Raw genomic sequence first — 27,866 nt, 5'->3', positions numbered from 1 at the left:
TAAAATAAATTTAAACTTCCCTGTAGAAATAAAATAAACTATTTTAAACTATTAATTAACCTACCGTAACTATTATTCTACAATTAAAGGGACATTCCAATCAAAATTTAAATGCACATAGATTTATTACATCTTTGAATAGAAACATATTTGCAATATCCATGTATTGTCAAAAATGCTTCTGGTAAAAGTTATCACTGTTTTAGTGTTAGTATTTTTCTCTGCACGTGCATGTGAAGCATAGCTAGATACTCTCAGTGCACCCACATTTTAAATAATGTAGCTGCTCAGATCATCACTGGGACTTGTATTATGTCAGCAATTAACAAATTGAGTAATTTCCAGATGGTACAAGCACCTTAGGCTCTCTGAGCAAGTGCTGTTTTAAAATGCTGGTGCACGGTGCATACTTAAATACACTTTTGAAACAGCTATAGCTTTTATTAGAAGCATTTTTGCTAATACATGTATATTACAAACTTGCTTCTGTTCATTACCGAAATGCATCCATGTGGTTTCCAACTTAGGCTGGAATATCCCTTTAAATTAAACTACCAATTAAATAAACTAAATTACATATTAAAGAAACCTAACCCTACTCAAATTATTTAAATATACTATTAAACATTATAACAAATGACTAAATTACAGGGAAAAAACACTAAATTACGAGAAAAAAAAACCCACCGGGTAGATTACTAGTTTTGCGTTATGATGGGTGCGGTGCTAACTTGCACGTTATTGTCACCGCTCATTTACATACAGCGCTGGTATTACAGGTTTTTACAAACCCGGTATTAAAAGACAAAAAGTGAGCGTAGAGCAAAATTTTGCTCCACACTTCACTTCAATACCAGCGCTGCTTAAGTGAGCAGTGAGCTGGTGTAACGTGCTCATGCACGATTTCCCCATAGGAATCAACGGGGAGAGCCGGTTGAGAAAAAGTCTAACACCTGCAAAAAAGCAGCGTATAACTCAGTAACGCAGCCCCATTGATTCCTATGGGGAAATAAAATTTATGTTTACACCTAACATGAACCCTGAGTCTAAACACCCTAATCTTACACTTATTAACCCCTAATCTGCCACCCCCGACATCGCCAACACCTGCATTATACTTATTAACCCCTAATCTGCCACTCCGGACATCGCCGCCACCTACATTATACTTATGAACCCCTAATCTGCCGCCCCGACATCGTCGCCACCTACCTACACTTATTAACCCCTAATCTACTGCCCCCAAAGTCGCCGCCACTATTCTAAATTTATTAACCCCTAAACCTAAGTCTAACCCTAACACCCCCTAACTTAAATATAATTTAAATAAATCTAAATAGAATGACTATTAATACCTAAATAATTCCTATTTAAAACTAAATACTTACCTATAAAATAAACCCTACGCTAGCTACAAAATAACTAATAGTTGCATTGTAGCTAGCTTTTAGGGTTTATTTTTATTTTACAGGTAAGTTTGTATTTATTTTAGCTAGGTAGAATATTTATTAAATAGTTATTAACTATTTAATAACCACCTAGCTAAAATAAAGACAAATTTACCTGTAAAATAAAACCTAACCTATGTTACACTAACACCTAACACTACCCTACAATTAAATAAATTAACTAAATTAAAAACAATTAAATAAATTAAATTAGCTAAATCACAAAAGAAACACTAATTTACAGAAAATAAAAAACAAACTACAAGATATTTAAACTAATTACACCTAATCTTAGAGCCCTATCAAAATAAAAAAGCCCCCCCAAAATAAAAAAAAAACCTAGCCTAACTAAACTACCAATAGCCCTTAAAAGGACCTTTTGCGGAGCATTGCCCCAAAGAAATCAGCTATTTTACCTGTAAAAAAAATACAAACAACCCAAGTTAGCTCTTTTGCGGCCCAAACTCTAATCTAAAAAAATAAAACCCACCCAATACACCCTTAAAAAAACCTAACACTAGCCCCCTGAAGATCGACTTACTGTTCTGAAGACCGGACATCAATCCTCAAGGAAATGGCAGAAGTCTTCATCTAACCGGGCCAAAGTCCTCAACAAAGCCAGGAGAAGTCTTCATCCAAGCCGGGCGAAGTGGTCTTCCAGACGGGCAGAAGTCTTCATCCAGACGGCATCTTCTGTCTTCATCCATCCGACGCGGAGAGGCTCCATTTTCGAGACATCCGACGGGGAGCATCCTCTTCATCCGGAGTCTTCTTACTGAATGACGGTTCCTTTAAGTGATGTCATCCAAGATGGCGTCCCTTAGATTCCGATTGGCTGATAGAATTCTATCAGCCAATCATAATTAAGGTAGAAAAAATCCTATTGGCTGATGCAATCTGCCAATAGGATTGAGCTGGCATTCTATTGGCTGTTCCAATCAGCCAATAGAATGCAAGCTCAATCCTATTGGCTGATCAGCCAATAGGATTTTTCTACCTTAATTCCTATTGGCTGATAGAATTCTATCAGCCAATCGGAATCTAAGGGACGCCATCTTGGATGACGTCACTTAAAGGAACCATCACTCAGTAAGAAGACTCCGGATGAAGAGGATGCTCCACGTCAGATGGGCTAGTGTTAGGTTTTTTAAGGGTGTATTGGGTGGGTTTTATTTTTTAGATTAGGGTTTGGGCCACAAAAGAGCTAACTGCCCTTTTAAGGGCAATGCCCATCCAAATGCCCTTTTCAAGGCAATGAGGAGCTTAGTTTTTTTAGATAGTATTTTATTTAGGGGTTGGTTGTGTGGGTGGTGGGTTTTACTGTTGGGGGGTTGTTTGTATTTTTTTGTTACAGGTAAAAGAGCTGATTTCTTTGGGGCAATGCCCCACAAAAGGCCCTTTTAAGGGCTATTGGTAATTTAGTTTAGGCTAGGTTTTTATTTTTTATTTTGATAGGGCTCTAAGATTAGGTGTAATTAGTTTAAATATCTTGTAATTTTTATTTTCTGTAATTTAGTGTTTGTTTTCTTTTGTGATTTAGATAATTTAATTTATTTAATTGTTTTTAATTTAGTTAATTTATTTAATTGTAGGGTAGTGTTAGGTGTTAGTGTAACATAGGTTAGGTTTTATTTTACAGGTAAATTTGTCTTTATTTTAGCTAGGTAGTTAATAAATAGTTAATAGCTATTTAATAACTATTCTACCTAGTTAAAATAAATACTAACTTGCCTGTAAAATAAAAATAAACCCTAAGCTAGCTACAATGTAACTACTAGTTATATTGTAGCTAGCTTAGGGTTTATTTTATAGGTAAGTATTTAGTTTTAAATAGGAATAATTTAGTTAATGATAGTAATTTTATTTAGATTTATTTAAATTATATTTAAGTTAGGGGGTGTTAGGGTTAGGGTTATACTTAGATTTAGGGGTTAATAAATTTAGAATAGTGGCGGTGACGTTGGGGGCATCAGATTAGGGGTTATTAAGTATAATATAGGTATAATGTAGGTGGCAGCGGTGTCCGGAGCAGCAGATTAGGGGTTAATAAATGTCGGTAGGTTGTGGAAATGTTAGGGGCGGCAGATTAAGGGTTTATAAATGTAGGTAGGTTGCGGCGATGTTAAGGGCGGCAGATTAGAGGTTAATAAATGTAGATAGGTTGCGGCGATGTTAGGGGTGGCAGATTAGGGGTTAATAAGTTTAATGTGGGCGGCGGAGATGTTAGGGACAGCAGATTAGGGGTTAATATTATTTAACTAGTGTTTGCAAGGCGGAGTGCGGCGGTTTAGGGGTTAATATGTTTATTCTAGTGGCGGCGATGTCCGGAGCAGCAGATCAGGGGTCAAAATTTTATTTTAGTGTTGGCGATGCAGGAGGTTTAGGGGTTAATAGGTAGTTTATGGGTGTTAGTGTACTTTTTAGCACTTTAGTTATGAGTTTTATGCTACCGCGTTGTAGTGTAAAACTCATAACTACTGACTTTAAAATGCGGTAGGAAACTTGACAGGATAGGGTGTATCGCTCACTTTTTGGCCTCCCAGGACAGACTTGTAATACCGACCCTATGGAATTCCCATAGAAAAAAGACTTTACGAAGTTTACGTGAGTCGTTTTGTGGTAAGGCCAAAAAATTGTGTGGTGCCCCTAAACCTGCAAGACTTGTAATACCAGCGGGAGTAAAAAAAAAGCGTTAGCACCTGTTAACGCTGCTTTTTAGCTTACCTCAAAACTCGTAATCTACCCATACATTATCAAAAATAAAAAAGAATTACACCTAATCTAATAGCACTATCAAAATAAAAAGCCCCCCCAAATAAAAAAAAAACCCTAGCCTACAATAAACTACCAATGGCCCTTAAAAGGGCCTTTTGTGGGTCATTGCTCCAAAAATATCAGCTCTTTTACCTGTAAAAAAATACAAACCCCCACCAACAGTAAAACCCACCACCCAAACAACCAACCCCCCAAATCTAAAATAACCTAAGCTCCCCATTGCCCTGAAAAAGGCATTTGTATGGGCATTGCCCTTAAAAGGGCATTTAGCTCTTTTACATTCCCAGACCCTAATCTAAAAAAAAAACCCACCCCAAAAAAAACTTAAAAAAAACCTAACACTAACCCCCAACGATCCACTTACAGTTCTTGAAGTCCCACTTGAAGAATCCATCCGGAGCCGGAGAAGTCATCATCCAGGTGGCAAGAAGTCTTCATCCAGACGGCCTCTTCCATCTTCATCCAGCCGGAGAAGTCCTCATCCAGTCGGCAAGAAGTCTTCATCCAGACGGCATCTTCTATCTTCATCAATCCGGCATGGAGCGGGTCCATCCTGAAGACATCCGGGGCAGAGCATCCTCTTCGTACGGTCGCCACAGTAAACTGGAACTTCAATGCAAGTGACGTCATCCAAGTTAGCGTCCCTTGCATTCCTATTGACTGAAAGATTTCAATCAGTCAATAGGATTAGAGCTCCTATTGGCTGTTGGTTTTTTCTTGACCACATCTTTTTTCCCTGATCTTTTTATTTTTGACTTCTTCCTTTTCCTACTTCATTTTGCTTGGCTATATGTTATACTGAGGTTCCTATGAGATGGGAGGGGCTTCATAGAGCTCTTTTTAGGAATCTTTGCCTCCTCCTAGGGTTGGGGAAGAGTAGTTCCCAGGATTAATGGATCGTGGACTCTCACCTATATAAATCAGTTGTAAATTATAATTATTGTTTATTTGTTTAATCAAATTCCACAGCACTGGTAAAGCATAGAATAAGCAGACAAAACAAATAATGAAAATACATTGCAAAGCGGTTGTTGTTTTTCGTTTTTACTAAGTGTAATGAAACATATCACAAATGTAATGGAGATTTAAGAAAGAAACTGATTGTCACTTCCTGTATTTTATTAATGGTAGATCTGTTTACAGCAGAACAAAACATATCTAACCTACCTGTGATATCAAAGTGTCGCAGGCGCCTGCTAATCCCATCCCGACAGCAACACCAGTAATGTTTATAACCTGCAAATGGAAAAACTGGTTTGTTCTCAGAGGCGTTTTACAGCAAAAGTAGGCAAAGTAAACAATAAATGTATAGTACCAATTATGTTATATTTTAATAAATTTATGTTAATTAAATTATGTGTTGAATGTCCTTTTAAAAAATACCTCCATATGGAGGATCATTTTAAACAGTTTATTGTGCACTACAGGAGAATGGAAGCAATGCCTTACTTCCAAGTTTTTTTATGTCAAGTGAGTTGAATTGCCACAAAGCAATGCAAGCAGGTGCCCAGGGGCTTCTTCTGTAATAGGGTCACCCGTCTGGCTAGTTCAGTGCTAAAACTACATAACGCACTACTATTTTATATTCTGTTTTCTGCACACTTAAAGGGACACTGAACCCAATTTTCTTCTTTCGTGATTAGAGCTTGCAATTTTAAGCAACTTTCTAATTTACTCCTATTATAATTTTTTCTTCGTTCTCTTGCTTTCTTTATTTGAAAAAGAATGCATTTAAGCTATTTTTTTGGTTCAGAACCATGGAAAGCACTTGTTTATTGGTTTGTGAATTTATCTACCAATCAGCAAGAACAACACAGTGTGTTCACCAAAAATGGGCTGGCATCTAAACTTACATTCTTGCATTTCAAATAAAGATACCAAGAGAATGAAGAAAATTTGATAATAGGAGTAAATTAGAAAGTTGCTTAAAATTGTATGCTCTATCTGAATCGCAAAATAAAAAATTTGGGTTCAGTGTCCCTTTAACTTTCAGATATTGTTAGAGGCTGTATTGATAAAAGAATATTTTAAAGGCCTAGAAAAATAGTGACATCATAACGTTCACCTGTGTTGAAAATTTGAGTACTATCTAATTAGCATTTGCCTATGGGTATTGATAGCAGTAAACCATACTGATACTTTTCCTAATATATTTACCTCTGGGGAGCCCATGTAAGGAGTGTCAGTGGTATAGGTCTGTGAATTTGTATAACAGAACAAAGCTTGTGAAATCAGGGTATGTAAAAGAGCAACCTGAGACACAGTCATGTCTGGTTTATGGGCAAAGTAGTTCAGGTAGAGTCAAGGCACTTTGTAGGCAATGTTGAGTTGTTTAAAGGAACATTAAACCCAACATTTTTCTTTCATGATTCAGATGGAGCATGCAATTTTAAGCAGCTTTCTAATTTACTCCTATTATCAATTTTTCTTTGTTTTCTTGCTATGTTTATTTAAAAAGCAGGAATGTGATGCATAGGAGCCGGCCCTTTTTTGTTTGAGAACCTGGGTTATGCTTGCTTATTGGTGGGTAAATTTAAGCCTCCAATAAACAAGCGCTATCCATGGTGCTGAACCCAAAATTATAAAGTAACTTAAAATGTCATACTCTATCTGAATAATGAAAGAAAAAATGGGTTCAGTGTCTCTTTAAGGTCTGGGTCTGAGTAGTTCTGAATGGGGTTACATTGTCCTTGGTTTCACTTTATGAAAAAGAGTAGGGAACTAAAGCCGGCCAATACTTTGCCAGTATTTATCTTATATATAGTGTGCAGGTGCCATAGCCTAGGGATGCAAATCTAGTCTAGAATTGTCAATAGTCATTGTCATTAGATCACTCAGAACATACCGCAATTGCCAGAGATACAGCATCCAGTTCCACCTTCCCCAGGTGTCCGCAGAATATGGAGCTCACTATACTTATCATGAAGACCATGAGCTCTGAAAGGAACTGCACAGACATAAAAAACAGTTAGACATTGTGCTGAATCATTACTATACATAGCTAGCCTACTATCTTAAAAAGCTATCTGTAATAACCTAAAAAAGTCTTTACAGATCATGTAGACTCTGAGGCCGAATTATCAAGCTGTCAACTATGCTGCATTCAACGGCACCAATACGCTCGCTTAACACCGCGGACCTGAATACGCTCTCCATATTTATAAAAAAATCTGTCAAAAAGCTGCAAACCAAGTACAGGACGATGAGCAGCGGACTGTTGTTAACTAGCAGTCATCGATCTCGCTGCTATTCGGCTTTTTCCCAACTTTATTTATATCCTGTGTCTAAACATCGCCACTATAGTAAAATGTTTAACCCCTATCCTGCTGCTCCCGGACCCCGCCGCAAGTAAATAAATATATTAACCCCTATCCCGCGGCAACTAAATAAATGTATTAACCCCTATTCCGCCCTCCTGGAGCCCACCACAACTCTAATAAAGTTATTAACCCCTATCCCGCCACTTCCGGACGCTGCCGGAACTAAATAAACAAATTAACCCCTAAACCCCTGGCCTCTCACATCATTACCACTAACTAAACCTATTAACCCCTAAACTGCCAGCCCCCACATTGCCATAAACTATTTAACCCCTAAACCTAACAAGCCGCTAACTTTACATTAAATATTAACTCATCCCTATCTTATAATAAATTTAAACTTACCTTTAGAATTAAATTAAACTATATTAAACAATTACCCTACCCTATTATACTAAAATTACATTAAACTATATTAAACTATTAATTAATCTACCCTAACTATTATACTAAAATTACATTAAACTATATTAAACTAATAATTAATCTACCCTAACTATTATACTAAAATTACATTAAACTAACAATTAAATAACTATATTACATATTTTAAACCCTAACCTTACTCAAGTTATTTAAATCTACAATTAAAAATTAGGAAGCTACAGGCGGAGCTTGGCCGGGCAGGCAAATGGCTGCGTAGTCAAACAGCTCCGGTACAGCAGCAGGACAAGCCTTTTCTAAAACCGGTGTTAAACACCTTACAGCTGCATAAATCAGTGGCTCAACATCTAGAGTACCTGAGGATCATAACGCTGCAGCTGTGAGTGAACGGATTCATTCGCAAAGTAACCTAATTCAGCCGCAGAAAATCGCGCCGCCGCCATATTGGACCACTTGCGACTACGGAGTAAAGTTGCAGCGCCATGTGAGCCGACTTATAAGACCTCTAAGAATGCAACGAAGCCCAGTAAGGAGGCCATAACAGGCTTAGAATGTGCCTAACTACAAAGAGGTATCGCCACAAAACAGTGACAAGTAATTTAAGCAACAAGTAAACACATACACTATTTTTGCGGCTATGAGAACAGTAGTGATCTACTAAATATGTGACACAAACTCTCTCAACACAGCATGTTAATTAACATACTGCCTTATATTAAAATCACACCTGTAAGGATCCAGATTCGACATGTCAGTACTCTAAGACAGACACAAGAAGCAATAACAGCAGCACCACTAGAAGATTGGGGTTTCAGGGCCCAAATAACGATCTTAATATACAGAACTGTGATTTTCCTTTTTGCACAAACATAGATAAAATGGCGTCAAAGCATAAAAATAAAGGGCTCAAAAATTCTAAAAGCCAGATTCAAGCTAATACACTGGTCAGCTCCTTTTTCCAGGCTAACACACCTGATACACAGGACACAGATACTTCAGAACATACTGCCCCTGCTGACCCTCTATCATCACCAGATTACCTAATCCAGTTTAAGAAGGATATTGCTAAGCTCCCATCAACAGAAGACTTTGAATCACTCAAATCTCTTATAACAAAAGAGTTAACCACACTGCGAAAAGATATGACAGAGATGGGCGAGAGAATAGTAGAAATTGAAGAAACACAGGACACAACTTCTGAAGCAGTCAGTTTATTATATAACCAAACCAATACACATGAGGCACAAATTGAAAAAATAGAAGATTTAGAGAATAGGGGTTGGAGGAGTAATCTCCGTATTAGGGGGATCCCAGAAGCAATAAAATTGGCTGATCTGATGGAATATTTACAAGGCCTTTTTCGCCAGATAACAGGTGACCAACAAGCCCCACCATGGGAAATTGAAAGAGCCCACAGATCCCTCCGACCCCCACCACCTCCAAATGCTCCTCCCAGAGACATCATTCTCAAATTTCTCAGATTCAACGACAGAGAAGCTATTTGGCAGAAAGCAAGATCCTCTCATACGATCTCATACTTTGATCATGACTTACAAATATACCCAGACCTATGCCCTAGTACTATTCAAAAACGAAGGGAAGCTCGTTTTATCACCTCTATACTGCAAGATAGAAACATCAAATATCGCTGGTGGTTCCCATTTAGCCTAATTGTCCCTTATGAGGGAACAACATTCATCTATAAGGGTATTCAGGATTTCGACAAACTCTCTAAAGGATTGGGAATCCCTTTGAAACCTCCGGGACCTCCATCTTCCTCAGATAGACCTCAACCATCTACTCTACACACACAACTCTCAAGAATTCAGAAAACAACGTGGAATAAAGTCCAATCACTTAAAAAAAAGCGAAAAGAAAATCTAAACACTTCTTCAGCCTCGTATAGAGACTAACTAATGCGGGACCCTCCCTTAATGTCTACAGTTGGTGAGATCTTATCTTTGCACTAAACGGACTGTTGCTGTTGTGCCTCTTTACTGTTTAAAATGCATTTTTGGTTATTAATGTTGTCAATATATAGTTTACTTTACACTATATAGCTTACTCATGGTGATAAATTAAAATTACGCTTAGGTCGCCATATCACCATTATCTCAACTTAAAAAGGTTATTAATATTTATATTTGAAGGTTTAAGTTTACAACCCTCATCGTAACTGTTTACACTGTTATTTTGTTTACAATATTTATGTCCTTCCTGTTGTAGAACCTCAGACTGAAATGAAAGTAATTTCAGTCATCCTTATGGTTTCTTACCACCCCCCCCCCCCTTAGTTATCTATCCTAACCCTAACGGTTACTATATGAAAATAACGGTTCATTTTGGGATGTACATGCAAGGTATGTTTATGGATACACACTGTATTTGCTCTTACTTTCTTTCTATTCAGGGCCTAACTGAAAGCCAAGTAGAACCAGGATATTGTCAAACTCTTGTTGTCATTTATGTTATTTCATTGAGCTTCATTAAACATAACACACAATGATCCAGACCACAAAGAACAACAGATTGATATCTTTTTTGTCAATAAATGCAAAGGGCTTAAACAACCCGCACAAAAGGAATAGTGTCATACGAGACATCAAAAGTAAAGGAGGTGACCTAATATTCTTACAAGAGTCCCATTTTTTTTAAAAGGCCAAGAACCCAAAACCTTTTTTTATAAGTTTGGCCCCTCATATTATTCCTCAAATAGCTGCAAAACTAATGGAGTTGGAATTTTAATTAAGAAAGGAATGCTGTACATGATGTGTGGAGAATACACCATCCTGAGATGGAGGATTTTACTTTTTTCTCACACCCACATTAACGCTATACCTGTATAGATTACATCCTAACAGATGTCACCACATTATCATTAGCTACACAGTCTTCTATTCTTCCATCGTCCTGGTCTGACCACTCCATGGTATCATGCATAATTCATTGGCCCTCAGCCTCCCCCTCAACTTACATTTGGAAACTCAACAAAGAATTGTTAGATCTTCCACAATACACTGATAAAATACAAAAATATATAGAAGAATACTTTGATTTTAATCTTAGCTCAGTGCCAGCATTTCAGAACATTTGGGAAGCACATAAAAGTAACAATACATGGGGAATTAATGAGTATACAATCTCATTATAAAAAACAACAAAGACTCTTGTTACAAGACTCCTTGTACAAGATGAATGAGTTGGAAACTCAGCTAAAAAAAAAGCCCACCGACATCCAATTAGCTAAAGCTTTACAGGACAGTAAACAAACAACAACAAATCTTCTAGATAAATAGTGTAAAAGGCTAGCCTTTAAACTTAAACAATCATTCTATGAGGGAGACAACAGATGCAGTAGGCTTTTCGCTCGCAAACTGAAACGTACATCCAACATATATCCTTAAGATAAGAACCGCTAACAAAACACACTATGACACCTCTAACATAGCTGAATCTTTCCGCTCTTACTATGACCAACTGTACAATCTAACTGCAAAACTCCCGAACACGCACTTACTTACTCCAGATAACAATGCACCCCATATCGAACACTTCTTATCAGATATTAAATTCCCTGTAATAACGAAGGAACAACAAACCTTTCTCCAACGGCCCTTTACTCTATTAGAGATCCGAAAAACTATAAAAGACCTCCCCTCTGATAAAGCTCCAGGCCCAGGCGGTTATACTAATTATTTTTACAAGAAATATGCAGACATTCTTTCTCCACACTTATTAACTTTCTTTAATTCAATAACACCAGATAACCCTTTCCCTATACGGACCCTAGAAGCATTTATATCCATCATACCGAAACCTGGGAAAAACCCCGAATGTGTAGAAAATTATAGACCAATTTCCCTCTTAAATACAGATCTAAAAATTTATGCCAAGATTCTCGCAATAAGACTAAACACTGTACTACCACAGCTGATCGGAAAGATCAAGTTGGTTTTGTGCCAACTAGAGAAGCGAAGCACAACACGATTAGGGTCACCCAATTGATAGAATATGCCACTCACAAAAACATACCGCTCTTGGTTCTGTCGACCAACGCGGAAAAAGCATTTGACCGCATTGGCTGGCAGTTTCTGAGAGCGGTACCCTAAAAATAGGTCTGGGGCAAGAATTCACAGATCGGGTTTTTGCTATGTACACCACCCCTACAGCTAGAGTCCGTGTAAACGGCACCCTATCAGCCCCTTTTAACATTACAAACGGTACCAGACAGGGCTGCCCCCTTTCCCCACTCTTATTTGCCTGCGTAATAGAAGCATTAGCTCACAAAGTCCGTAACCATCCCCAGATAATGGGCATACAAATTCAAAAGTTGCACCACAAAATAATGCTATACGCAGATGATGTCTTGTTTTGTATCACAAACCCCCTAACCACCATACCCCATATACTCCATCAGTTAGATGAATTTGGAACTGTGTCTAACTTTCTGATTAATAAAAACAAGTCGGAAATTATGAACATCAATATCCCCTTAGTAGAAATAGACCCAATCAAGCTAATATGTCCATTCCGATGGCAGACTATATCAAATATATATATCAAATACCTGGGCATTTATCTAACCCCAACCCCGGACCAACTTGTTGCCCTGAACCATAAACTTCTTCTATCGAAGATAATCACAGATCTTTCCTCTTGGAAAAAAAAACATATCTCCTGGGTAGGGAGAATTAACGTTATTAACGTTATTAAAATGAATATTCTCCCTAGGCTCCTCTACCTTTTTCAGACAGAATATGCAGAGTGAGTTTATAAAAAATTTTAATAAACTAGTTTGTGAGGATATTAACAAATTATCATATGGAAGGAAATTTAAAAATGACAATCTAACCAAAGAAGAAAGAGCCTCCCTTAAAACTCAACTGAGGACTATGATGTAGTCTATAGGAATGCAGACAAGGGGGGGGGGGGATTGGTCGTCCAAAACAGAGGTGACTATTTGAAGGAGGCATATAAATTGTTAAGCAACAAAGATACATATCAACCTTTAATGTTTAATCCTACCCAAAATTACAAGAAAGAAATATTTGATTTTCTATGTAAGGCTAAACAAGATGGAATATTAAATCAAAATGAATTTGCATATTTATACGAAGCATGCCCTAAGGTGGCATGCTTCTATCATTTACCGAAGATGCACAAAAATGCTAGGGAACCACCTGGCAGACCCATAGTATCAGGCATTGGGTCTTTGTGCGATAACATGTCAAAATACATTGATTATTTTCTGCAACCCTTAGTCAAAGTAATACCATCTTACATTAGAGATACTGTGGATGTAATTAGTAAATTTGAAGGAAAAGAATGGAGGCCAAACTTTAGTTGGGTGACATGCGATGTATCAGCATTGTACACCAGTATACCAAACAGCAAGGGTGTAACAGTAATTAAAGATGAATGCAGAAAAGGGAACATATCCGAGGTCCAATCAAAGTTCATTTCTGATTCCATTCAGTTTATCCTCTCCCATAACTATTTTTTATTTGAAGACAAATTTTATAAACAAACACAGGGGACTGCGATGGGGACGACCTTTGCCCCATCGTATGCGAATCTATACATGTCCAATTATGAGGAATTAAAAATATGGAACAATAATCCGTATCTGTCCAATATATATATGTATTACAGATATATAGATGATATTATAATCATTTGGGAGGGGGGATCCCAAGAAATAGAGAGATTTATAGAACACATGATCCATAATGACTATAATCTAGAATTTACATATACACAATCAAAGACGGATATCAGTTTCTTGGATCTAACACTTTTTGTGGATAATAACAAAATAGCAGTAAAGAACTTTAGAAAAGAAACTGATAGAAATGGATTATTAAATGCTGAAAGTGGCCACCTTAAGCGGTGGAAAAACAATATACCTCTCGGACAGTATCAGCGCATCAAGCGCAACTGTACTAATGTAAATTACTATAATTATGAAGCCGAGATTCTAACTAAAAATTTTTTAGATAAAGGTTATAATAGCGAACTCCTTTGTACAATGAAAAATAAAGTGGACGAGATGGATAGAAAACACTTACTAGATAAAATAAACAGTAAGAAAACTACTAAACATCATGTATTGGAAAATAAAAATCCTTTATTTATAACTAAATATAACAACCAACATTATAAGATTAAGGATATATTAAACAAACATTGGAAGGTATTACAACTAGACCCCATCCTAAAGAACACACTGGGTGAAAAGCCAGAAATGGTGTTTAGGAAAAATAGGGATTTAAAAAACATTTTAGCCCCTAGTAAACTCAGGCGTAAACCACCAGTGAAGATGTTGGATTGGGGAATGAGTACAGGTACATTTAAATGTAAAAAGAAAGATTGTGTAATGTGTCCCCACATACCGAAGAACCACAATGTGATTGAAAATTTTGACAATTCCAAAAAGTTTCTCAATAAGGATAAGTGTACCTGTATGAGTACCCATGTGATATACCAACTTAAGTGTAAATGTAATTATATCTATGTAGGTAGAACAAAGAGAAAAATAAAATATCGTTTCAGGGAACACCTAAATAACATTGACAAAGGGCTTGAAACCCATAGTGTTTCTCAGCATTTTAAACAAGTGCATAATTGTGATCCCAAGGACATAGAAATTAAAATTATAGAATGGGTCCCTCCTAATATATGGGACACCAATAGGCTGCTTAAATTACGCCAACGAGAAACCTTCTGGATCAAAAAGTTGGATTGTCTTTACCCACAAGGGTTAAATATCGATTTAGACATACAAGCCTTTTTAACTTAGGGTACTATTAGGTGTGAATATCTAGATAAGTGTTTTTTAGTACATATTTATGTTTTTTAATGATCTAATGTATTTATGCATTTAAATGGAAATGTTTTTTATGTTTTGTTTTTAGATGATCCATGTATTTTACAGCAATATTAGTGTTTTTTATATGAAGTACATAGGTAATCATATACACATATTTTATGTTTATATTTTTATAAATTCATGTATTTAAATGAATGTATATAATGCAGTATAAATAATGGTATAATGCTGCTCTTTTAACATATATTTTAAGTTTAGCAAAGTTTGTTGACAGGCACTAAAACAGTGAATAGTAAACTGACATTCCTCTTTTAGGCAGTACAAATAAGAGCATATTGCTGCACTTTTTACTTGTATTACATTCCTAGCAAAGTTTGAGGTCAGGCACTGAAATAGTTAACAGTTAACTGGCATTCCCCATAAAAGGCAGGAAGTCAGAGATTTATAACACTCTTGAAAAAGTTCCAGCACGGAACGAAACGTACGTCGAGTGGAGTTAGGGGGTTTTCACACTGCCCTAAATAGTTGTTGTGTTACATATATCCAGTGAGGCCGCAATCTGTTGTGTAGGTCTGATTTGTGAATACACATAGCGGGCCGAGGATATATGTCATATTTCATATCTATATTGCCAATTTATGATCCTATGATACATACTCTTGTGTGAGTGAGACTATTCGCTACATTGGGATAGCATTCATACTACCAGCGACCACTAGCCAATAACGGAAAAGGAAATCACGGAAGTTACCGCCTGATTGGCTAGAAGCTAACACAGCTATACACAGCCGTGACACTGACGTCACGCGCAACGCTACCGGAGCCGGACGAAAGGAGAGACCCACTGGGTGATTGTATACATTGCGTGTTTATAATTTTTAAATTGTGAGTGTATTTCTTATTGTGAGATTTATGTGTTAATAAATATTATACAGACAGTCTGCACTTAGATGCGTTTGGGCGCTCTTTTCTCTTTGTTTTTTCTTTTTCAGACTTTGCCCATCCCACTCCCGTCAAGCTTCATGAATACCTTACAGTTAAACATTTTAGACTTTATCTGGTTTAACAACAGGGCAAGAATCAGCAAAAAAATAATGCTTTTGCCCATTACCATAGGTGGACTCTCATAGGTATAGACAAGCTACCTTCTTGCAGTGAATTATAGACTTGCATACTAACCTTAACGATAACGTATGGGTTCAACTAGAACATGACATATCCCAGACTCAACACTTAGGCCAGCTATGCTGGGTACCAAAAGACCGCAATAAATTTCTAAAGCTTCCTTCATAAAGTATTTTAGAAACATTCAAAATATGGGACAAAATACTGATTGAATACCCCAAGATATCCTCTAAATTTTCCCCGCTAACACCCCTAACGCACAACATCGAATTCCACCCAGGGCTCTCACTAACGCCAAAGCTTATAGGTACCCCTCTTAGATCCTTGCAGATTTATCATATGTGAAGTGAACAGCACTCCCCCTCAATAGATGAACTGGTTTCTACAGGTTTTATTGTATTCAAAGACTGGCTTTTCTATAGACAATGTCACTCCTATATTACATCCCACCCACAAGCAAATAACATGACCAGATCAATGACATCTTTTGAATCCCTCTGTCATAAAAACACCCCAACCAGACATGCACTGTCTATCACACACTCACTCTTATCACAACAACCACACGGATTGCTTCCATACTATATGGACAGATGGAACTCCGAACTATGTATAGAAATTACATATACAGATGCCTTACAAATTTTTAACAACATTAAAAAAACCTCAATCTCCTGCAAATTCATCGAACTTAATACAAAGATTCTGCAGAGATGGTATTTAACCCCGGAGAGGTGTAAAAAAATTTACAAACTCAAATCGGCACAATGCTGGAGATGTGGTTCAGCTGAGTGCCATATGTCCCATATCTGGTGGCAATGTAGTAAAATATCTCCCGTATGGAATGAGATAGCGCAGGAGGCCAGCACAATTTTAGGTGTACCTACCCCCCTTGATCCCTGTGTATGGCTCTTCAATTTGAATAAACTACCCACTCCATCTAAAAAAATATTTTTCATACTAAGCAACAGCTTTAAAATTATGCTAGCTAGGAATTGGAAGTCAGATAAAATTCCCTCCCTCGTACAGTGGCAATCAGAATGTCATCGTACACTCTCACTAGAGGAATACTATTATATGAAAAATAAAAATATGGACACATACGCTCAAATGCTCTCTATGTGGGAATGTTATTTACAAACAAAAGCACTTAACTCAAAAGGCACAGAATTGATGAACCTATGCAAAAATGTATCGGTGTAATAAGGAATTATTTGTTGATTTGTATAATATGCTCATCCTTGTATCTATTGTAACCATATTTGATTACCCCCTATCTTCCCACTCCCTCCCATCATGCCCCTCTTAATAATTCAGATGCAAAACGATTCAAAGATGTAACTTATTTTGTTTTGCATGTTAATTTTATGTAATTGTTTTGCTTTCAATAAACATTTTGAAACGTAAAAAAAAAAAAATTACGATGTTACAAAAAATAACAACTAAGTTACACAAAATAAAAAACACTGTTAAATAAAATAATAAACACTAAGTTACACAAAATAAAAAATAAATTATCAATTTTTTAAACCAATTACACCTAATATAATAGCCCTATCAAAATAAAAAAAAAACTAGCCTACAATAAACTATCAATGATCCTTAAAAGGGCCTTTTGTGGCTCATTGCCCCAAAGAAATCAGCTCTTTTACCTGTAAAATAAAATACAACTACCCCCCAACAGTAAAACCAACCACCCACACAACCAAACCCCCCAAATAAATACCTATCTAAAAAACCTAAGCTCCCCATTGCCCTGAAAAGGGCATTTGTATGGGCAATGCCCTTAAAAGGGCATTTAGCTCTTTTTCAGCCCAAAGTCCATAACCTAAAATTAAAACCCACTCAATAAACCCTTAAGAAAACCTAACACTAACCCCCCGAAAATCCACTTACATTTTTTGAAGAGCGGACATCCATCCTCATCCAAGCGGCAGAAGTCCTCAGCGAAGCCGGCAGAAGTCTTCATCCAAGCGGGCCGACATCCAAGCCGGCAGAAGTCTTCATCCAGATGGCATCTTCTATCTTCATCCATCCGGCGTGGAGCGGCTCCATCTTCAAGACATCCAGCGCGGAGCATCCTCTTCTTCCGACGTCTCTTGAAGAATGAAGTTTCCTTTAAATGACGTCATCCAAGATGGTGTCTCTTACATTCCGATTGGCTGATAGAATTCTATCAGCCAATTGGAATTAAAGGTGAAACAATCCTATTGACTGTTGCAATCAGCCAATAGGATTGAGCTTTCATCCTATTGGCTGATCCAATCAGCCAATAGGATTGAGCTCAAATTCTATTGGCTATTCCAAATAGCCAATAGAATACAAGCTCAATCCTATTAGCTGATTGCAACAACCAATAGGATTTTTTCACCTTTAATTCCGATTGCCTGATAGAATTCTATCAGCCTATCAGAATGTAAGAGACGCCATCTTGGATGACGTCATTTAAAGGAAACTTCATTCTTCAAGAGACGTCGGAAGAAGAGGATGCTCCGCGCCGGATGTCTTGAAGATTGAGCCGCTCCGCCCTGGATGGATGAAGATAGAAGATGCCGTCTGCATGAAGCCTGCTTGGATAAAGACTTCTGCCGGCTTCGCTAAGGACTTCTGCCGCTTGGATGAGGATGGATGTCCGCTCTTCGAAAACTGTAAGTGGATCATCGGGGTTAGTGTTAGGTTTTTTAAGGGTTTATTGGGTGGGTGTTAATTTTAGGTTAGAGACTTTGGGCTGAAAAATAGCTAAATGGGGGGTTTGGTTGTGTGGGTGGTGGGTTTTACTGTTGTGGGGAGGTGTATTGCCATTATAAACAGGGAGCTTGACAATGAAGTCCATGGAAAGATGTGTCCAAGGACGCTCACCATTAGCAATAGGTTGAAGAAGACACACAGGAAGACATCGATGAGCCTTATTCTGTGCACAAACTGAGCAGGAGGCAACATATGCAGCAACATCAGAATGAAGACCTGGCCACCAGATTTGTCGAGTGACAGACCAAATCATTTGGTTCTTGCCTGGGTGACCTGCGGCTTTAGGATAGTGGTAAGTGTGCAAAAGTTTAGTTTGAAGATTCTCAGGAACAAAACACTTCCCACTAGGTTTCTCAGGAGGTGCATTGGTTTGTGCGGCCAGGATCTCCTCCCCCAAGGGAGAAGTCAAATTAGTTCGTATGGTAGCCAAAATATGGTCAGGAGGTATAACAGGAGTAGGTACAGACTCCTCCTTGGACAGAGGCGAAATTTGTCGAGAGAGGGCATCAGCCCTAAAATTCTTACTACCAGGCAGGTAGGAGACCACATAATTAAATTGAGACAAAAATAGCGCCCATCTGGCCTGTCGATGCGACAAGCGTTTTGCTTCAGATAGATAAGTTAAATTCTTGTGGTCAGTAAGAATGAGCACTGCCAGGCTAGTACCCTCGAGAAGATGCCTCCATTCCTTAAGTGCCAAAATTATTGCCAGTAATTCCCTGTTGCCAATTTCATAATTGCACTCCGCTGAAGACAATTTCTTAGAGAAGAAATTACGCAGATGCAAGGAACCATCAGGCGTAGGACGTTGAGAAAAGAGGGCACCTACTCCAGTCTCAGACGCATCGACCTCAAGAACGAAAGGCAGGACAGGGTTAGGATGAGCCAGAACTGGAGCGGCAGCAAAGGCAGTCTTAAGACTATCAAAGGTCTTAATGGCAGTAGGTGACTAATGGAGTGAATCATTCTCTTTACGGGTCATGTCTGTGATAGGGTTGACCATGGAAGAAACGTTTTTAATAAACTTCCTATAGTTATTGGTGAACCCCAAAAAACGTTGAATAGACCGAAGACCAACTGGGCGAGGCCACTGAAGAACTGCAGATAACTTGTCAGGATCTATGGAGAACCCTGCAACGGAGATAACATAACCTAAGAAGGTTACTTGAGTCTGATGGAACTCACATTTCTCGAGTTTACAAAACAGGCCGTTCTCACGTAGTCTCTGAAGAACCCGTGTAACATCAGAATGATGAGCTTCAAATGTGGGTGAGTGTATGAGGATGTCGTCTAAGTACACCACAACACACTGTTGCAACATCTCATAGGACATCATTAATAAATTCCTGAAAAACATCAGGAGCATTACATAGGCCAAAGGGCATTACAAGATACTCATAATGCCCGCTCCTGGTGTTAAATGCTGTTTTCCATTTGTGGCCCTCCTTAATCCTAATGAGATTGTATGCTCCTCTCAAATCAAGTTTAGTAAAGACCGTAGCTCCCTTGAGGCGGTCAAAAACTTCCGTAATAAGCGGAATAGGGTAAGCATTCTTAATGGTAAGACGATTAAGACCCCTATAATCGATACATGGTCTTAACTCGCCACCCTTTTTCTTTACAAAGAAGAAGCCAGCCCCTGCAGGATTTGCGGATGATCCCCTGCGACAGAGCATTTGCAACATACTCCTCCATAGCACAATTCTCTGCAACTGACAGAGGGTACGCCTGGCCCAGAGGAGGAATGGCTCCGGGTTGCAGGTCTATGGCACATTCGTAAGACGGGTGAGGAGGCAACGTAACGGCACGCACCTTGTCAAACACGTCTAAGAACTCTCGGTACTCCTCTGGCAATTGAGATACCGAAGAAGAGCACAAGACTTCAATTGGTTTCCAAAGAAAAGTGGAAATACATTGCAGGGACCACAACAAAATTTCGGACCTGCGCCAGTCGAGACTGGGATTGTGCTTTTGGAGCCAGGGATAACCCAGAACAACCGGAAAATGCGGAGAGTTTATCACCTGGAACTGGAGGGTTTCAAAATGGAGAGCCCCAACAGCCATGGACAACGGAGCAGTTTCGTGAGTAACGAGTGATGGCTGAAGGGGCCTACCATCAATGTCCTCAATAGCAAGCGAGACAAAACAGGAATGGAGTGCTTTGATACAAAAGCACTGTCAATGAAATAGCCCGCAGCACCGGAGTCAACAAGAGCCTGGGTGACTATGCAGGAGTCCACCCAGGAAAGGACAACCGTGACCAAAGGTTTCTCCTTAAGCGGTTCCAGGGACAAGGATAAACCACCCAAGGTCTGCCCCTGACAGGACCTTAGGTGTGAGCATTTCCCGGCCGTGTAGGACAAGACTTCAAAAGGTGGCCCTGCAACCCACACTAGAGGCAGAGCCCCTCCCTCCTCCTAAAGGCCCTCTCCGCCGTGGAGAGGCACATGAATCCCAGCTGCATCGGCTCAGCAGTACCTGGTGACTCGGGACCAGGAGGCATGGGAGGAGAGGGAGGCATGGGTGGGAACGAACACGTAGGAGACAACGGAACAGGAGGCTTCCGCAAGCGCTCCTTGAAAGAGGGCCTCTCTCTGAATCTGATGTCAATTAGGATCAAAAAAGACACCAATGCCTCGAGATCCTCTGGTAAATCTCTGGCAGCAACTTCGTCTTTAATCGCATCAGAGAGCCCATGAAAGAAGGCGGCAACAAGGGCTTCATTGTTCCAACCTACCTCTGCAGCAAGCGTACGGAACTCAATAGCATACTGAGCAACAGATCTTGTACCTTGCTGAATGGACATGAGTCGTTTAGCAGCAGTGGAGGAGCGAGCCGGAACATCAAAAACCCTTCGAAAGGAGGCCACAAATTCAGGGTAATTTGAAATCACAGGTTTATTAGTCTCCCACAAGGGATTAGCCCAGGCAAGAGCTGTGTCAGAGAGTAACGAGATGAGAAATCCAACCTTAGCTCTGTCAGAGGGAAACGCCTGAGGTAACATCTCAAAGTAAATGCCCACCTGGTTCAAAAACGCTGTGCACTGAATAGGATCGCCTCCATATCGCTGAGGTAGAGGTGCAGAACCAGACATGCTCCTGGTAGGCATAGGTGCAGCAGCGGAAGCAGGAGCAGCCATAACTTGTGGGACACTTTGGTCCAAATGTGCAGTGCGAGTCAGCAGGGTTTGCAGGGCTAGTGCAAATTGATCCAAGCGGTGATCCTGTACATCCATCCTGGAAATGATGGCAGGTAAAGGTGGATTATTAGCACCATCAGGATTCATGGCCTTTGCGTAATGTCAGGGTGCCAAAAATAATCACACCTTTATTAATAGCAAAAAATAATAAAAAAGTCCACAAGTCAAATAACAAGCCAGGAGTCAAAACCAGAGCTGGTAGTCAGACGAGCCGAGTCAGGAGCCAAAGCGAATATTCAGACGAGCCGCAATCAGGAACAAGGAAAACAGCATAGTCAGGAACAAGCCAGGGATCATGAACCAAGAAGGACGTCAGGCAGCCAGGTAATACACAGGAACTCTCACAAACTGTTCTGAGACAACACAAAGGCAAAGCATACTGAACAGAGGCCCTTTAAATAGTAAGTGATGACATCACAATTCTGAGACTGCATCCTGTCTCACATGGATGATGCACACCAGTTTGGCCATAAAAGGAAGTGCAGGAATTGAGCAGCATCCCCCACAATGCACCATAGTCAGGAAGAGAGGTGAGTAAAATGGCTGCCAGCCATTTTACAGGGAAAAAACCCTGACAGTGACAGACTCTGGCTACTCGGTAGCTCCGCCAAAAGGGTCCTGCTTCCTCCCTGGAGACTGCAGCTTTGTAGCTTCCAAGCAACAGGAAGAAAATGTTTTATAATTATAGATGTTTACTGTCCCAATAAGTACCTTTGCTTTTGGGCAAGCATTGCATTAGGCTTATTATAATATGAAACAAGAACTGACCTCATTGTGAAACACACACTGCTTATATACACATTCAGAGCTTTATCTGATCCCAAGATCTCCCGCCATTCCCGCCTCTCCAGACAGTCCAGCGCCTCCATAGGAGCCACAGTCCCATAGAGTCCCCACACTACTTAGGTTGCGGTTTCGGGGTCATCCCAGGGTGTCATTTGAAAACCCGTGCTCCCTAGATGCCACAGTCGAAAAAAGGCAGGATCCGCTACTGGGGACCATAGTTACAGCCTGGTAAAGATATGGAGGTGGGAGTGTTTAAAACCCCCATTTCCCAAGGGAGCTCACTTCCCTTAATCACCCCACCCCACCTCTGGTCCTACCTAGGGGCTACCAATACTCAAAAGAGTGGAGCTCTGGGGCAAAGGGCAGCTGGAGCGACCTGGTGTAAAAGTTAGTGGGTGTCCGGGGTGATGCGGCCGACCAGCAGTTCCAAGAGCCCGGCCAGCCGGAGAGGGGTGATGCGACCGACGAGCAGTTCCAGGAGTCTGGGAGATCCCGTAAGCCATGAAAGGGCCAAATCTGAAGAAAAAAGGAGTTAGCCAGGTAGTAGGGGGATGAGGGTTAGCCTTGGTGGTCCAGTATCCGTGACAATTACAGAAACGTACATAAAAATGCCATGGTGTTTACTGTCCCTTTAAAGGGGCATATATCTGTAAAAAAATTACTTTCTATTGATATATTGGGCTTCCTCTTGTGTTATGTTTTGATATAGCTGGAAATGTATTAGAGCTTGGTTTCTCTACAGCAGGCTGTGCTGGTGGGCCGCAACCAAACATAACCCCACTGCATGCTCTGACAGGTCCACTGCACATTCAGAATACTGAGCATCGAGCCTGTCAGAGTTCCATTGCGCAAGTGTGTGCCATAAAGTTGCCACCTCGGCCATGTTTTCCTGGACACTTATGAGTTACGCATGCTGCAGGGAAAGCAAGGCAGAACATGTATTGTGCCTCTGGACATCACATGATTAGTGCTGATGAACTGCACAATGCATGTTTCTCCATGCACAACCTGCAGAATGCGTTACTCATATGTGTCCAGGAAAATAAGGCCGAGGTAGCAACCCTACGGCTAGATTTAGAGTTCTGTGGCCAAAGGAGTGCGTTAGCTACGCATGCTTTTTTTCCCCCGCACCTTTTAAATACCGCTGGTATTTAGAGTTCACAGAATGGCTTCGTTAGGCTCCAAAAAGGGAGCGTAGAGCATATTTACCGCCACTGCAACTCTAAATACCAGCGTTGCTTACGGACGCGGCCAGCTTCAAAAACGTGCTCGTGCACGATTCCCCCATAGGAAACAATGGGGCTGTTTGAGCTGAAAAAAAACCTAACACCTGCAAAAAAGCAGCGTTCAGCTCCTAACGCAGCCCCATTGTTTCCTATGGGGAAACACTTCCTACGTCTGCACCTAACACCCTAACATGTACCCCGAGTCTAAACACCCCTAACCTTACACTTATTAACCCCTAATCTGCCGCCCCCGCTATCGCTGACCCCTGCACTTTATTATTAACCCCTAATCTGCCGCTCCGTACACCACCGCAAGCTACATTATAGCTATGTACCCCTAATCTGCTGCCCCTAACACCGCCGACCCCTATATTATATTTATTAACCCCTAATATGCCACCCCGCTATCGCTGACCCCTGCATTTTATTATTAACCCCTAATCTGCCGACCGCACACCGCTGCCACCTACGTTATCCCTATGAACCCCTAATCTGCTGCCCCTAACACCGCCGACCCCTATATTATATTTATTAACACCTAATATGCCGCCCCCAACGTCGCCGCTACCTACCTACACTTATTAACCCCTAATCTGCCTACCGGACCGCGCCGTTATTATAATAAAGTTATTAACCCCTAATCCGCCTCACTCCCGCCTCAATAACCCTATAATAAATAGTATTAACCCCTAATCTGCCCTCCCTAACATCGCCGACACCTAACTTCAAGTATTAACCCCTAATCTGCCGATCGGAGCTCACCACTACTCTAATAAATTTTTTAACCCCTAAAGCTAATTCTAACCCTAACACCCCCCTAAGTTAAATATAATTTTATTCTAACGAAATAAATTAACTCTTATTAAATAAATTATTCCTATTTAAATCTAAATACTTACCTGTAAAATAAACCCTAATATAGCTACAATATAAATTATTATTATATTGTAGCTATTTTAGGATTAATATTTATTTTACAGGCAACTTTGTATTTATTTTAACCAGGTACAATAGCTATTAAATAGTTAATAACTATTTAATAGTTACCTAGTTAAAATAATTACAAAATTACCTGTAAAATAAATCCTAACCTAAGTTACAATTAAACCTAACACTACACTATCAATAAATTAATTAAATAAAATACCTACAATTATCTACAATTAAACCTAACACTACACTATCAATAAATTACTTAAATAAAATACCTACAATTATCTACAATTAAACCTTACACTACACTATCAATAAATTAATTAAATACAATACCTACAAATAAATACAATTAAATAAACTAACTAAAGTACAAAAAATAAAAAAGAACTAAGTTACAAAAAATAAAAAAATATTTACAAACATTAGAAAAATATTACAACAATTTTAAACTAATTACACTTACTCTAAGCCCCCTAATAAAATAACAAAGCCCCCAAAATAAAAAAAATGCCCTACCCTATTCTAAAATTAAAATAGAAAAGCTCTTTTACCTTACCAGCCCTGAAAATGGCCCTTTGCGGGGCATGCCCCAAAGAATTCAGCTCTTTTGCCTGTAAAAAAAAACCATACAATACCCCCCCCAACATTACAACCCACCACCCACATACCCCTAATCTAACCCAAACCCCCCTTAAATAAACCTAACACTAAGCCCCTGAAGATCTCCCTACCTTGTCTTCACCACACCGGGTCCCGATCTGTCCAGAAGAGCCTCCGATGTCTTGATCCAAGCCCAAGCGGGGGGCTGAAGAGTGACGTCCATCCTCGGGTTGAAGTCTGGATCCAAGCGGCAGCTGAAGAAATCCATCATCGGGCTGAAGTCTTGATCCAAGCGGGCGCTGAAGAAGTCCATCATCGGGATGAAGTCTTCTATGAAGCAGCATCTTCAATCTTCTTTCTTCCGGAGCCATCATCTTCCAGCCGACGCGGAACATCCTCTTCTACCGACGCCTACTCGCCGAATGACGGTTCCTTTAAATGACGTCATCCAAGATGGCGTCCGTCGAATTCCGATTGGCTGATCCGATCAGCCAATCAGATTGAGCTCGCATTCTATTGGCTGTTCCGATCAGCCAATAGAATGCCAATAGAATGCGAGCTCAATCTGATTGGCTGATCGGATCAGCCAATCGGATTGAACTTGATTCTGATTGGCAATCAGAATTTTCCTACCTTAATTCCGATTGGCTGATAGAATCCTATCAGCCAATCGGAATTCGACGGACGCCATCTTGGATGACGTCATTTAAAGGAACCGTCATTCGGCGAGTAGGCGTCGGTAGAAGAGGATGTTCCGCGTCGGCTGGAAGATGATTGCTCCGGAAGAAAGAAGATTGAAGATGCTGCTTCATAGAAGACTTCATCCCGATGATGGACTTCTTCAGCACCCGCTTGGATCAAGACTTCAGCCCGATGATGGATTTCTTCAGCAGCCGCTTGGATCCAGACTTCAGCCCGAGGATGGAAGTCACTCTTCAGCCCCCCGCTTGGGCTTGGATCAAGACATCGGAGGCTCTTCTGGACAGATCAGGACCCGGTGTGGTGAAGACAAGGTAGGGAGATCTTCAGGGGCTTAGTGTTAGGTTTATTTAAGGGGGGTTTGGGTTAGATTAGGGGTATGTGGGTGGTGGGTTGTAATTTTGGGGGGGAGTATTGTATGGGTTTTTTTTACAGGCAAAAGAGTTGAATTCTTTGGGGCATGCCCCGCAAATGGCCCTTTTCAGGGCTGGTAAGGTAAAAGAGCTTTTATATTTTAATTTTAGAATAGGGTAGGGCATTTTTTTATTTTGGGGGGCTTTGTTATTTTATTAGGGGGCTTAGAGTAGGTGTAATTAGTTTAAAATTGTTGTTGTTTGTAAATATTTTTTTATTTTTTGTAACTTAGTTCTTTTTTATTTTTTGTACTTTAGTTAGTTTATTTAATTGTATTTATTTGTAGGTATTGTATTTAATTAATTTATTGATAGTGTAGTGTTATTTAATTGTAGATAATTGTAGGTATTTTATTTAAGTAATTTATTGATAGTGTAGTGTTAGGTTTAATTGTAGATAATTGTAGGTATTTTATTTAATTAATTTATTGATAGTGTAGTGTTAGGTTTAATTGTAACTTAGGTTAGGATTTATTTTACAGGTAATTTTGTAATTATTTTAACTAGGTAACTATTAAATAGTTATTAACTCTAAATCTAGCCACTAGTGTGGCAACTCACTGGTGCCAAAATATATTTTTTTTTACCCCATTGACACCAATGCATTTTAAACATGTTAAAAGATAACAACTAGATCACAGATCGGGGTTTACATCACTTCGGGTGCAGCACATAACTCATGAGTTCAGGTCACACCTGGTGAGCAAGTTCATTTGCTTCAAAGTTTGTGGATTTCTCTCTCTCCCCCTCCTGTGCACTGTTTCTTGTTTACAGATTACAAACACATGTGCTAGGGAACATTATAAGAGCAGAAGATGGACTTTTTTTGGGAGAATCTTGTTATAAGCATTTTATTTATTTTGCTTAAAGGGACAATATACTGTAAAATTGTTTTTACCTTAAAGGTACACTAAACCCAATTTTTTTCTTTCGTGATTCAAATAGAGCATGCAATTTTAAGCAACTTTCTAATTTACTCTTATTATCAAATTTTCTTCATTCCCTTGGTATCTTTATTTGAAAAGCAAGGATGTAAGTTTAGATGCCGGCCCATTTTTGGTGATCAACCTGGGTTGTTCTTGCTGATTGTTGGATAAATTCACCCACCAATAAACAAGTGCTGTCCAGAGGGCTGAACCAGAAATTGTCTGGCTCCTTAACTTGGATGCCTTCTTTTTTAAATAAAGATAGCAAGAGAACTAAGAAAAATTGATAATAGGAGTAAATTAGAAAGTTGCCTAAAATTGCATGCTCTATCTGAATCACAAAATAAAAAAATTGGGTTTAGTGTCCCTTTAAAGGGACACTCAAGTCAAAATAAACTTTCATGATTCAGATAGAGCAACAGTTTTAAGACACTTTCTAATTTACTTCCATT

The 27,866-nt window shown here is 39.4% G+C and overlaps 1 protein-coding gene across 2 annotated transcripts in view; it reads right to left on the bottom strand.

Moving 5' to 3' along the window:
- Positions 1-27,866, bottom strand: part of LOC128642788 (multidrug and toxin extrusion protein 1-like) — a 676,487-nt gene that overhangs the window by 509,009 nt on the left and 139,612 nt on the right. For both annotated transcript variants that reach the window (XM_053695585.1, XM_053695586.1), the window contains exons 3-4: positions 7,069-7,170; positions 5,391-5,459 (exon numbers count right to left, since the gene is read on the bottom strand). In XM_053695585.1, coding sequence (XP_053551560.1) covers positions 5,391-5,459; positions 7,069-7,170 — 171 coding nt within the window. The remainder of the gene's footprint in view (positions 1-5,390; positions 5,460-7,068; positions 7,171-27,866) is intronic.

This window comes from Bombina bombina, chromosome 12 (assembly GCF_027579735.1).
Source record: "Bombina bombina isolate aBomBom1 chromosome 12, aBomBom1.pri, whole genome shotgun sequence".
Taxonomy (NCBI): Eukaryota; Metazoa; Chordata; class Amphibia; order Anura; family Bombinatoridae; genus Bombina; species Bombina bombina.
Note: the sequence above shows the minus strand (reverse complement) of the source record. Positions and strands in the feature narration are given on the sequence as shown.